This window comes from Cupressus sempervirens, chromosome 8 (genome assembly GCF_028749045.1).
Source record: "Cupressus sempervirens isolate cs-2001-9-10 chromosome 8, ASM2874904v1, whole genome shotgun sequence".
NCBI lineage: Eukaryota > Viridiplantae > Streptophyta > Pinopsida > Cupressales > Cupressaceae > Cupressus > Cupressus sempervirens.
In genome coordinates this window covers 538792065-538805400 of record NC_143125.1, presented here as the reverse complement: position 1 = coordinate 538805400, position 13336 = coordinate 538792065, and the positions used below count along the sequence as shown (strand labels likewise).

General features: G+C 33.7%; 1 protein-coding gene across 1 annotated transcript; it reads left to right on the top strand.

Moving 5' to 3' along the window:
- Nucleotides 1-11490: 11490 nt before the first annotated feature.
- On the top strand, nt 11491-12958 carry LOC149543569 (transcription factor NAI1-like). The gene is made up of 3 exons (XM_089796304.1): nt 11491-11794; nt 12047-12418; nt 12635-12958. The coding sequence occupies exons 1-3, from the start codon at nt 11501-11503 to the stop codon at nt 12713-12715; spliced, it is 747 nt and encodes a 248-aa protein (XP_089652430.1). The 5' UTR covers nt 11491-11500; the 3' UTR covers nt 12716-12958.
- The last annotated feature ends 378 nt before the right edge of the window (nt 12959-13336 follow it).

The following is a 13336-nucleotide window of genomic DNA, read 5'->3' as shown; positions in this document are numbered from 1 at the left end:
TGCTAAAAGAGGAGAAGTCCTAGTTAACAGAAGAGTCTTGCTAAGTGGTGAAAATGAACTTGATCAAAGAAGGAGCTTGTTTTTCATAAGGTGTAGATGTGAAGATAAGTGTTGTGATGTGATCATTGGTGGTGGAAGTACTATCAATCTAGTGTTAGAAATGATGATCACCAAGTTGAAGTTGAAGAGGCAAAAACCCACGTCCATACCATATTGCTTAGGTGCAAGATGACCATAAGGTCATGGTCAATGAGCAATGTGTCGGTAAACAAATTATTCTTTTCAATTTAACTCTTAAATGCCTAAATCTGTGAGAAACAATTTGATACCAATAGTTGGATAATCTATCATAAGATTGATATATTTCCTCTAAATTGAAAGGTATAGCTCCCTTATGAATGATACTCAACGAATCTTGTTTTATTCCTAAATGAACTGGGAAAGTTCTTAACCTAAGAACAAAAGAGGAAAACCAAGCCAGCCCTAGAAAGAACTAACTTAGGTAGTGAATTTAATTCTAAACCTAACCAACCCTAGGAATTCACATTTCCTATGACTTACAAACATTGATAATGCAATATGAATGCTACTTGTGTAAATGCAGTGCAAAATGAAATGAAAGAGAAAGCTAAATAATCCCAATTCCTATAATAGGAATGTCTACAAATACTCTAATCTACAACCCATTCATTATTTAACACAAGATGGAAGATGATGCCCAAAAATGAATACAACAATACTTTGATTGATTATAATCCAAGGAGAAATAACTAAATACTCTGATTCAGAATAAACTCCAGTTTCTTTGAACATAACAAATAAGAATGCTCAAGTTTTATTTGCTCACAACTTATGCTAAATCTATTAAGAAATCTCAAACTCTTAACATGCATAATGAAAATGTAGGAAAAAAAATTCTTCCCTTACTCCACCTCTCTGTCTCTCACAGAAAAAGAAGAACTCTTCTCTCATTACTTAATTTCTTATTTAACATCTTCTCTACTTGGCAGTGACCTTTTAGTTGCTACTATAACTAGTTCTTTTAGAACATGAAGGACAACTGAAAGGTTCATCTTCATTTGATAATAATATTCATCTCTTTTCCCTTTTTGGGTCTCTTTTGTCCCAATAGATAATTCACAATCATATCAAAGAAGTTATATTAAAACATGCCAAATGCCGACAAGTGTATTCCAAGTGTAATTTAGAGAGAGATATGGGGAATAAATTTATTGTGGAATCCTTCATTGTGATGGTCACAAGATATTTTTGAAATCTATTCTGCTCTTTAATAGTCATCCTCAAGGACATCATTTTGTCAAACAATTCACCCGCCCCTTACATTTCTTTATTCCCATGCTCGAACACACCCGTGTGTTATACCTAGTGGTTCTCACTTTCACATGAGTTTTCTCCTATGATCTAGATTTGGACAATGTTTGATGCTCATGTGCTCAAACTAATTCATTCCTTATATAGTCATAGTGGTCTTCCATTTTTCTATCAGCATTTGGTCAAACATTTTGACAATATCCCATTTTCTGCAATCTTCATGATTCATTTTCATTCCACAAACAAAACTTGATGAATGTTCTTCTATGGCTTTTGAAACTTTTATTTCTTTCTTCATGTCTACTATGCCTTCACTGCCTATGAGCGTATCTTTTTAAACATGAGTATAGGATAAAACATAGAATCCATCTTGAAATGTTCCCCTCATCTCATTATTGAGATCCTCCTTTATATCAGGTTGTCATGTTAGCTATTCCATAAATGGATCGAACATTGTTAGCATGGTGCCACATTTCTTGTGGACATAAAGATCCATCATGCAACTGTGAAGCTTGGGCTTAGGCATTGAAATTTTGCACCATTCGACAATGTGGACTCCATGCCATTACCTTCGCACTAGCAGGCTCATGCCATAACATCCATTGGGGGTGCAAGATAGAAAATGGAATCAATACATTGGACCCGAATCTCCATTACAAATACATGCTCCATCTTATTATTATACAACTTGATAGCATGGACAGTAATATGAATTCTTTGATCACATTTGCATGGTTGCTTCTCTCTATGACACTTGGTATTATGTGCTAATATGTTTCATCAAGCTATTGTTGCAGCGGGATTTTCTTCAATGAAATTGTGAAATATATAATGTTTCTTGGGATTATGATGTTGTTATTGAGCTTTTACTTCTTTAGGCATTCTATTGAATGGTTTGCGTGTCTTGGGTCAAAATTATTCCCATTTTTCTTTCTTTCCTTGGCAGCTTCACACATACCCTTGCACATATAATGATTGTATTTCATATTGAGGTGATCAGGGCCATCTGTATAGGACACTTGGGATCTATGTAGAAGTTTGTAGCTTATCTTATGGGCAATTTAGGGCTCTCAAAAAGCATCTCAAACATATTTTTATTAATCAATTAGAATGCAGATTGTACATGTGATGTAGACTTTGAGGATTTTCTTTTGATTCTTTATCAAAACCCATGGCATCTCCCATATTCGTGGAGTCTCAAAATCTCCCTAGCTTAAAATGTTCAACCCCATAGGAATCTCATATCATGCATCATTTCTATTCACCATTGGGTTCATATTGAAAACTTTAGATGTTCATCCCTTATTTGATATGCTTCTTTGATATTCTAAACTAATATATTTGATGTAGATGAATCAATACTTATTTAAAAGAGTGTGGTTTACCTCAATATGATGAAAGTTTATTCTGGTGGAGCCATATGTTGGTAAAAAACATAACCTATGTATTTTCATCATTCTTTAAGCCATGATTGCCTTAAATAAGCTTGAATCTACATTCTGAACTTTGAACCCCGAACTCACATTTGAACTTCGAAGAAGCTTGCAATTTTGAACTATGCATCTAACCTTCTAAACTAATGATCTCATTATTTGAACTGACAACTTGTGCTCATGAAGTTGGGCTTGGAGGGTGGTCTTTGAAACTGCAAGTCAGAATTTGAACTTTAAGTTTGATTCTGAACCAAGTGCCATGTATATCTAAACTATATCTCAAGCTTTAAACATTTGAACTTGACATTCTGAACTTGAGGATTAGGATTTAGGTTCAGTGCTTCCTCCAAACACCTTCTTCTTACAAGTCAAATCATATAGCATCATAATTAGCAAAACAAACCGACATAAGATTTACTTGATGAGGCTGATTTGGAAGTTTAAAATGCGGGTGGTAAAAGCATGCTGAAATAGTGCTCAGTGAAGTTCAAGATTAGAAGCTATTAGGATGAGGTACTTTGTGATATCATACCTATAGACATGTGTCATATGTTGTTGGGTAAGTTGTGGCAGTTTGAAAGGCATGCTGTACATGATGGCGAACAAATACCTACACTCTAACCAAGGATGGAGTGAAACATTAGTTGAAGCCGTTGAAGGAGAAAGAAGAAAAGGTATGTAGTACTACCAAAATATGTTTTGTTGATGGAAAAGAGTTTCTTAAATGTATGAAGTGTGAGCATATGTGTTTTTCTATAATTCCAAAAGATAGTGAAGAAGAAGTAGAGGAGGGCACCTATAGAAGTTGTAGATATGTTTGGAGATTTTTTTGATATTGTATTAGATAATTTACTCGATGGATTGCCCCCAATGAGGAAGATTAGTCACCAAATGGATTTGGTTCTAGGAGCCAGTTTGCCAAAAAAGATAGCGCATAGAATGACACCACCAGAAAGTGAAGAGTTGAATAGATAAGTTCATGAGTTATTGCAAAAGGGGTTCATTCGAGAGAGTTTGAGTCCATGTGTTGTACCAACAGTATTAGCACCAAAGAAGAATGGAGAATGGAGGATGTGCATAAATTTTGGCACTATCAACAAGATCACAATCAAGTATAGATTTCTATTCCCAAGGATAGATGATATTATGGACTGTTTGAATGGGGTTGAGTATTTCAAAAAGATAGATTTGAAGAGTGGGTAGCATTAGATTTGTATTAGAGAAGGTGATTAGTGGAAGACTACTTTCAAGACCAAAGAAGGACTATATGAGTGGTTAGTCATGCCATTTTGGCTAACCAATTCACCGAGCACTTTCATGCAACTCATAAATGAGGTACAAAAGGAGTTTCTGGGTAAGTTTGTTATTGTTTACCTAGATGATATATTGATCTTTATTAAGACATTAAAGGAGCATTTGGTTCATATTCGCAAGATGTTTGATAAGTTGAGGGAAGAAAAGTTGTTGACAAGCCTAAAGAAGTGCAGTTTTGTAAAGAAGGAGTTGGTGTACTTGGGCTTTGTAGTCTCAACAGAAGGTCTAAAAATGGAACCCAAAGAAAGTGAAGGCTATTCTTGAATGGCCTACTCTAAGGAGTGCGACATAGGTACTTAAGATCTTTTCATGGACTGGCTAGTTTTTATAGAAAGTTCATTAGAGGTTTTAGTAGTATTTGTGGACCCTTGACTAAAACAATGAGAGGGGATATGAAAGAGTTCAATGGGACTGTAGGAGCATATAAGAGTTTTAATTTGTTGAAACAAAAAGTTACTGAGCAACCCGTTTTAGCACTTCATGATTTTAACAAGGCATTTTAAGTAGATTGTGATGCTAGTGGTAATGCAATATAAGCTGTTATGAGCCAAGAAGGTAGACTATTTCTTATTTTAGTGAGAAGTTGAATGATGCAAAAGGAAAATATTTTGTTTAAGATCAATAATTTTATGCTATAGTTCAAGCATTGAAGAAGTGGGGACACTATCTTCTTCCTAAGGACTTTGTTTTGTATATTGATCATCAAGCTTTTTAATATTTGAATAGTCAAGGAAAATTGAAGCAAAGACATTTGAAGTGGGTTAAATTTTTGCAGAGTTATACATTTTTTTGAAACTCCGGAGTGGGAAGTCTAATAGAGTTGTAGATGCTCGTAGTAAAAGATAAATTTTTCTAATAGAAATGTAGATAGAGGTGGTTGGATTCAAGGAACTCAGTACTGTGTATCTAGATGATCCTGATTTTGGTGAAGCATGAAAGGTTTGTATATAACCTGTTAAACTTGACAAGATAAAGTGGTTGGATTTCATGATCCAAGATAATATGTTGTTTAAAGGAAGCTAGTTGTGCATTCCCAAAAGTTCAATGAGAGGAGAAGCATAGCAAAGGATTGGTTGGACATTTTGGCAAAGATAAAACCATAGCTTTGGTTGCTGAGAATTATTATTGGCCACAATTGTAGCAAGATGTGAAGAAGTTTGTATAAAGTTGCAAAGTATGTCAGATGGTGAAAGGAGTAAAGCAAACTACAGGGTTATATCAGCCATTACCTATACCAGAGAAGCCATGGGAGGATGTCAGCATGGATGTTTTTCTTGGATTACCGAAGACATAGCATGAGCATGATTATATTTTGGTGGTGATTGATAGGTTTTCAAAGATGACACATTTTATTCCTTGCAAGAAGACTAGTGATGTCGTTCATGTGGCAGAGTTTTTTTTCACAAAAGTGGTGAGACTACATGGTCTGCCAAAGAGTATAGGTTCAGATCAAGATACCAAATTTGTTGGATATTTCTAGCATACATTGTGGAAGAAGTTGAAGATAAATTTGAAGTTTAGTTCATCACATCATCCATAGACTAATGGATAGACAGAAGCTATGAATTGTAGTTTGGGAAACTTGTTGAGATGCTTGGTTGGAGATAAACCAAAAGGATGGGATATGATTTTACCATGGGTAGAATTTTCATATAATAATTCTGTCAATAGGAGTATTGGTAAATCACCATTCCAGATTGTATATGGGAGTAGTCCCATAAATAGTTTTGAATTGAGGCAATTGGATAAAGGTAAGATAAGTAGTGTTGAAGTAGAAGAATTTGTTGAACATTTGAAGAACATCCATGTGGAGGTGAGGAAGCACATCATAAAGATGAATACATAGTATAAGGCTAAGGAAAATGTGAAAAGGAGATATTAGGAATTTTAGATTAGAGATGAAGTCATGGTTCATTTGAGAAAGTAGCATTTTCCAGTGGGTACATATAATAAGCTAAAGATGAAGAAGTTTGGATCATGCAAGACAGTGAAAAGGCATGATTTTGGGAATGCGTATGAAGTGGAGTTGCCTATGAAATTGAATATTTTACCAGTATTTAACATTTTAGATTTGACAGAGTATTATGAAGGAGGTGATGAAGATGAAGTTATAGAAGCATAGTGGAGTATTCTAGTAGCTAGTTCAGCTACAAAGGAGATTAAAGAGATGTTGGATAGTCATGTTTGCAAAAGTACTAGGAACAAATTTTATGAAGAATATTTGGTCAAAGGGAAAGGGAGGCCAATTGAGGATTCATCATGGCTAGCAAAGGAGGAGGTTAACCATATTATTTTTCCTCTGAACACTTGAGATGTGATAGGGTCACTTCTCAAATTACCCTAGGTGTCTAATGCAAGAGCATCCTAGGTGTAAGAGCAATCTTGCAACACCCAAAAAAAAAAATTCAATCTTTTGTATTTAAATAAGGACTAGTAGATAGGGTGGTTACTATTTATGGGAACTTGCTATTTTTAGTAATTTTTTCATATGAGCTTTGAATGTTCTCATTTTATACAAAAAGGTCCATTTTTAGAGTTATAGGCCTACCATAAAAATCTCATTGCTCCAACTTAAGTATCAGAGAAGTTATTACAGATTTTCGGTGGAAAAAATTGCTAAAAAATCTTTAGGCTCACCATTAGAGGCCTTAGAGTGCCTAGATGAGGTCCAAAAACTCGATGGAAGGGCGCTTGTGCCATTCCAAGCTTGTCAATCAAGAGTTGGTGTTTCTGAGAAGTGGTTATAATAGCCAATCACAGAAACGGTTCGAGAGTTATGACCTTCTAAAGTTGGGCTACCAAAAATATCTAAAATAATTGTCAAAGATGTAATTGGCTGACTCTATATGTATTGTTAGGGTCTGTCGGCCCTAGGTATTAAGTTTCATTGTCTAGAACCTTCTCGAGCAGCATAAAATTACCTATTCAAGAAAGGCCCAAACATTGTCTAGGACAACTCTGGGTGATAGTTTGCAACTTGTCTTGCAAATTATTGTAATGAAGGAGTCCATGTGGGTTAGCATATTGTATTTGTGAATTCTGTAATATGGCATTTGCGGCACAAATAAGAAGTCCATATTTTGTTCTTGCATTTGCTGTTGTTTCTTTGTTTATGTTATGGGTTTATGGTATTACTTCATCAATAATGAAGGTACTGCAAGGTAATGATATTATGATTATGAGGAAAATTAGATGGATAAGTGATAGTCAGATCATTTATGACCATAGTTTCTATTCTTGCATTCTCTCATCATGACAATGGATCATGGAGTGTGGTCTAAAAGATTTATGCTCAATAATCAAATCTAGAAATATATTGCACACATTATGAACTATCATGTTCACACATTTTGTGGGTCTTTTTTCTCAAGACCTCTTTCCTTTTTTCAACCATCTTTCTTGAGCTTTGCACTTGGTGATTGCAACACTATTTTGGCGCTCTACTTCTAGTTAGTGTTTAGAAATTAGGAAGTTATTTGTGAAGATGGGTGGGTAGAGGAGACACAGGGAGTATTTGTCATGTGAGAAGTGGAAGAAAGTAATGAAAGTATGGGAAATTTTGAAATTTGGTGGCCTCACTCCCTTTATGGAGTGCCTCCACAGTGATAATCCTCAGGTTACTAATGTATTCCACAATAATTAGGATGGAGGGGCACTACATTACCAAGGGAGGAAAAACATTGTCACTAAGGACATGATTTCTATAATAACTAGTATTCCTATAGTTGGAGGGAAATTCTACTGGGATATATAGATATCTAAAGCTATTGTGGATGATTTTTGTAAAGATGTGAAGAAACATGAGGATCTAGAAAAAGTAGTAAGACTTATTACTCTTCATGGTCTCTTAATAAAATATGGATTATTCATACTTAGGGAAATAATTTATTATGTAACTTTGGGTGGGAGGTTCTTGAGGATTTGTACCCATCACTTTTTCCTCCTTAATCATTTTAGGAAAAGTATGAAAATTTCTATTTTGTTTTAAATTTGTATTCTTTTCTTAATTTTGTTATCAATGGAATGCAAACACTTTAGGTCACCAATCCCCACTTCATGATGGATCAATGGTTCTTATCTTAGTTCTTATCTTTGTGCATATTCAAGGAAACACTATGGGGATCCCCATCGCTGAATAGGTGGATTTGGAAAAGGAAACTAAGGTCTCAAAATCCTACAATAAGGATGATCTTTTTGATACTAAAGGGAGTAGGTCTAAAGATGTGGTTCTGAAAATTTATAAGGGGAAAGGCAAAACACCCTCATCTATGAACATTTGAAACACTAGTAAGATCGATAATAAGAAGTGAATAATTTATAAGGGTGTTGTGTCTTTTGATGAATATTACAATGAGAACAAAGATGACATGGATACATATAGAGCAGATAGTGGATACAAGGGAAAGAAGAAGAAGATGCCTATTCCTCTATCTGGAGCTAAAGGTAAAAAACTAAAGCACTCTATTCAAATGGATGTTGATGCATCTAATGTTGAGGCTTTGGGAGGCTCCCTTGTTTCCAAAATAAAGCCTAACACTTCTATTTAGAGTAAGGCCTCCCCTATTATGTAAAATTCTCTTCTTGAGGACATTTTCTTGGTGGTAGAGGTTTAATTTGAATAATATTAAGCTTAGTGTGCTTAGGTCTATGATGAACATGGCAATTCGAGGTGAGGATAAAGGTGATATTGATTTGATCTAGTTGATTGATCATTCTATGCTTATCTTGGGAAATTCTAGTAGAGAGACTAACTTGGACATTCTTCTCGCGTTAAGAAATGACATGCTAGATTTTTATTTAAGGCAATCAAAGGCTCCTTCCATGAATTCAAATAAGGGAATTTGAACATCAACACCCTTAAGAGAATAGTTAATGTTCAAGAGGAGAATGTAAAGGCTAGAGAGAAGGGGATTAACAAAGATAATATTGATGAGGGAAATATGAGGTTGTTGGTTGCGACTATGGACAAGGAGGACTTCATCAATTTGGAAGGTAGAATCAGAGTTCTAGAGGATAAGGTTGTAGCTCTAGACTCTACTCTTATGGTCATTGTGGATCAAAGATGCAAAATGTTGAAGTCTTCAAATGAGCATGTCAAGATTTTTCTTGAAAAATTGGAGAACCAGACCGTGGATACAATTGTTATCCAACTCTTTGATGAAAATACACCCACTCTAGAGACTCCTACTAGCCTAGGGAGAAGGATCACATACAACTATAAAAAGAAAGAGTCTTCTGTGGTGCCTGAGGTAAAAGAGTTGAAGTTCATGATAGAGACTATAAACAAGCTGGAGGAAGAAGCTACTGAGCTACTCAAGAATCTTGGGTAGCTATGTTTTATGATCTTTTCTATGTGGTTTTTGTCATATGTTTTATTTTTCTTGTACCTGGCCCTTTTGTTGTTGTATTTTTCTTAAGCTATCCTAGCCTACATTATTTTTGGTTATGCTAGTAAGATGATTGAGTTGTAATTCTGCCTATCTTAAGTTATTTTTTGTAAAAGGGTTTTAGGGGCCCTTCAAAACTTGTTTTCTCATAATCAAAAACTTCAAACAAGTATTAAAAAAATGGGTGCATAAAAGATTACATATGGTGGATGAAGTTGTTTGTGTTATCTTTTGCACATGAAATCTTCTCTACTGTTATACTACAGTCTTGAAGGACCATAAATAAATCTAAACTGCCTATATGACATGTTCAACCCCTTTAATTCCCAAGGTATATTAGTTCCCTTGATTTAGACATCTACAATGTAGATCTATCTAGCTCATAGATAAGTTAATTAATAAGTCAAATACTAACCATGACATTTGCAGATATCATTCTCTTACCATGCTTGGCCCTCAACAAACACAACTAATTCTATCTAATGATATTATAAATTTTAAGAAAAGTCAAATCTAGATAGAAATTACAATAACAAGATATTTATTTTGCACATATATGAATGTTAGCAGTAGTTTCTGTAAGCCTTCATAAACTAGCTACAACAAGGACAAAGATTGCTAACTATAGTAAAAGAAATACTCCTAATCCAAGAAGGCTGAGCTAAACATGTCAGCCATACGAATATCTGGGAGACATACTAGGGTTTCCCCATATAGTATTGTTGACATTCTCATTACCTTTGCAACCTTTCCTTGGGTGGGTCTTCGGGATTCTATTAGACAACCATCGCCTTGCCCACTCCATTCTTCTTGACCTTCTATGCATTGACAATCTCCATTCCCCTTCCTTTGCCCGCCTCTTCTATTTTTAAACCTACATATTTATAAATATGTATTGAATGGAATTTTTTGAATGTTACATCTAAGATATTTTAAAAATATAAAAAATGTTATTAAATAAAAATCATAAGTACTTATCATTTCAAAACATTGAAAACCTTTAAAAATTGATTTATAAAATATTAAATTATTTATTGTTTAATAGTATTTTCAATGAAGTTAATTGATGCTCAATATCTCTAACAATGTAAAAAAGATTGAAATCGTAAAAACTTGAGACCTTTACAAAGTTAGACCTACTGTTTGGAGGCATTGATAGATCGATCACAACTGTTGAACCAATAATACTACAAACATAGAACATTCAATAAAGTTTATTGATGTATGACATCATGCTTGACTATGTCTTTCATTATTATTGTTATTATTACATTATTATTGAATTCGAATGGACTCAAATGTAAGACCTTTCAAATAAGAAGTTCATTATATTTATATGAAATAATAAAAAATTCATAATTCATAATAATAATTCTAACTAAATCATGTAATTTTTTATTATCAAAAATCACATTTAAAATAAAAAGGAGAATCAATAATAATTGAAAATACGATTCCAAAGTTCAATTTTTCTTACATAATATCTATAAACCATTGAGAAAAAAATCAATCTAGATTATTCTTGAAAACAAAGAACAGTACTCGAAGTATTAGACTATTGGTTAAAGTATTACGAATGTGGCTCTCTCTCCACCAAGCACTCACACCCAATCAAAGGTCAAAAAGGAGATATCCACCAAATCAATTGCCAAAGCAAATGATATTTTTAAAAGAAAATAAGGTATGACAATGACCCTGTAATAGTTGCTTCTTTAAAGCTATAATTAAAAGGGTGTCTGGACATTGCATAGACAAAGCTCTCCAGGTTGTTTTCCACTTCATTGAAGAACAACGTGTTCAAACTTAAAACCACAAAATCCTTATCAGGCACATGAATTTCACTATTTATGTAGTCATTTTCCCACACTTGGTTACCATCGGGCCATATGCCTGTCCTATTGAGAAAATTCTAGTCCAACAGATTTTTTTAATATTTCTAATGGTCTTAATCAACATTACATGATATGATATGCTCTCTATATATGAAGAACTTAAGTCAATTGGGCCTTAAAGTTTCTTGCCATCTTTCTCACAATGTTAGCTTACAGAGGGCCTGATGATCTTTATACAGTCATTTCTGCACATTACCCTGTAGTAAGCTCAAAGCCCATGTCGATTAAACAGCTTGAACAACAATCTATCAGTAAGAAAAGGAGTTGGGATGACGTAGTTAGTCCCTCCTTGCAAATGGGTCAGCAAGTTCCAGTGTTAGAAAATAATAGCTGTTCTCAAGATAAATTGCATGTCTTATTGGAAAGGAAGAGGAGGAAGAAAATGAGTTACATGTTCAATATTCTTTCATCTCTTTTACCTGGCTTCCATGGAAAGGTAGTGCTTAGTCTCATTTATAATGCAGCGTAGGTTGCGCAGATGGTATTTTTTATAGATGGCTGAAGTCTAGATTAATTATTATTATGTATTAAGTTCGAGTAAATTCAATTTAAGATTCGAGAGATGAAAGGCTCACAACTTCATCATTATATTATAGGCTCTTACCTGATACTTAATATATATTTGGATGATTGAGAAAACATCTTTTCTTGGAATCAATGAATTAACAGATTTTTTCTTTCATATCAGGTAGATAAAATAAGTATTATTGATGAGACTATAAATTACATCAAGTCTCTCCAAGGTACCTTGAAGGATTTACAAGCAAGAAAATCAGAATTGGAAGCACTTCTTATAAAAAGTTCATTGCCAAAGTCGGATAATTCTTTTCAAGTCTATGATGTTCAGGTCCCTGAATCAGCCCCTGGTGTATCAACTCCCAATTTAAAGATTCTTTCAACTAGTGTTGTGGGTACTCATGCATTTGCATCAATATGTGTCTCCCATCAAATTGGTTTTCTTCCTGAACTATTATCTTCCTTGGATGCTAATCAGCTGGAAATGATGGATTATACCATAAATGTTGATGGATGCAACACTTTATATACCTTACATGTTATGGTTAGTTCACGAGTAACTTTGAAAATGTAATGGATGGTATTTTAGCTCTCGTAGTTTAGTCTCTTGGATGTAAATTTATAATTCTTTTAAGAAAAAAAATCAATGAATACTTTCTAAATATAGAACAAAGATAGCTTTTAAATGTCATTATATTCAGAGCTTTGTATATTATGCATTTCACTGATTTCAATGTTTTCGCTTGTTTTGGTTTTGCAGTCAAAAAACAATAGCGAGCAACCCATTTTAAAGGCAATCAGATGTGTTATGAACTCCATTGCTTCTGCTCATCAAAAGTGAGCACTTCTGAAGATTTGTAATGTAAAATTTGTACATCATGTTTTTATTTTTGTTAAATTGAGTAGAAATTTGAAAAGATTCTGAATTTTTCTAGACAATATTTGTAATATAAAATCCGTGGAGTTGTTTTTGATAAATCGAGTTCATAAAAAATGAGCACTTCTAAAGATTTGTAATATTGATAAATTGAATAGAAATTTGAAAAGATTCTGAATCTTTCTAGACAAGATTTGTAATGTAAAATCCATAGAATTGTTTTTGATAAATTGAATTTTGAAGGGATTTCTCATTTTATTGTGTCAAGAAAGATGAAACATCCCTAAGTAGAACTAAAGAGCCGCTTTGGAATTTGAAATTCCTATTGAATAAAAACAATTTCAGATCATAAAAAGCTTGATTCAAAGTTTGTACTTTGACATATGCATTGGACACTCATCACTTTTGAAGGATTATTAATCTGTACCCTCATGATTTTTTCACAAAAGTTTAACCATATGTTATAAGAATATACCTTTTATAGATTCCATTTATGTACATGTAAGAGTTATCTGAACTCACCTCCAAACCAGAACGTGACACAATTTGAATAATGCACCCAATTATGAATTAATTGCAATAAAA

Bases quoted from the DNA above. Each gene is read 5' to 3' on its own strand.
- LOC149543569 (XM_089796304.1), top strand. From the start codon at position 11,501: ATGTTAGCTTACAGAGGGCCTGATGATCTTTATACAGTCATTTCTGCA. The intron at 11,795-12,046 runs GTAGTGCTTAGT...CTTTCATATCAG, and splicing joins TACCTGGCTTCCATGGAAAG to GTAGATAAAATAAGTATTAT. The intron at 12,419-12,634 runs GTTAGTTCACGA...TTGGTTTTGCAG, and splicing joins TATATACCTTACATGTTATG to TCAAAAAACAATAGCGAGCA.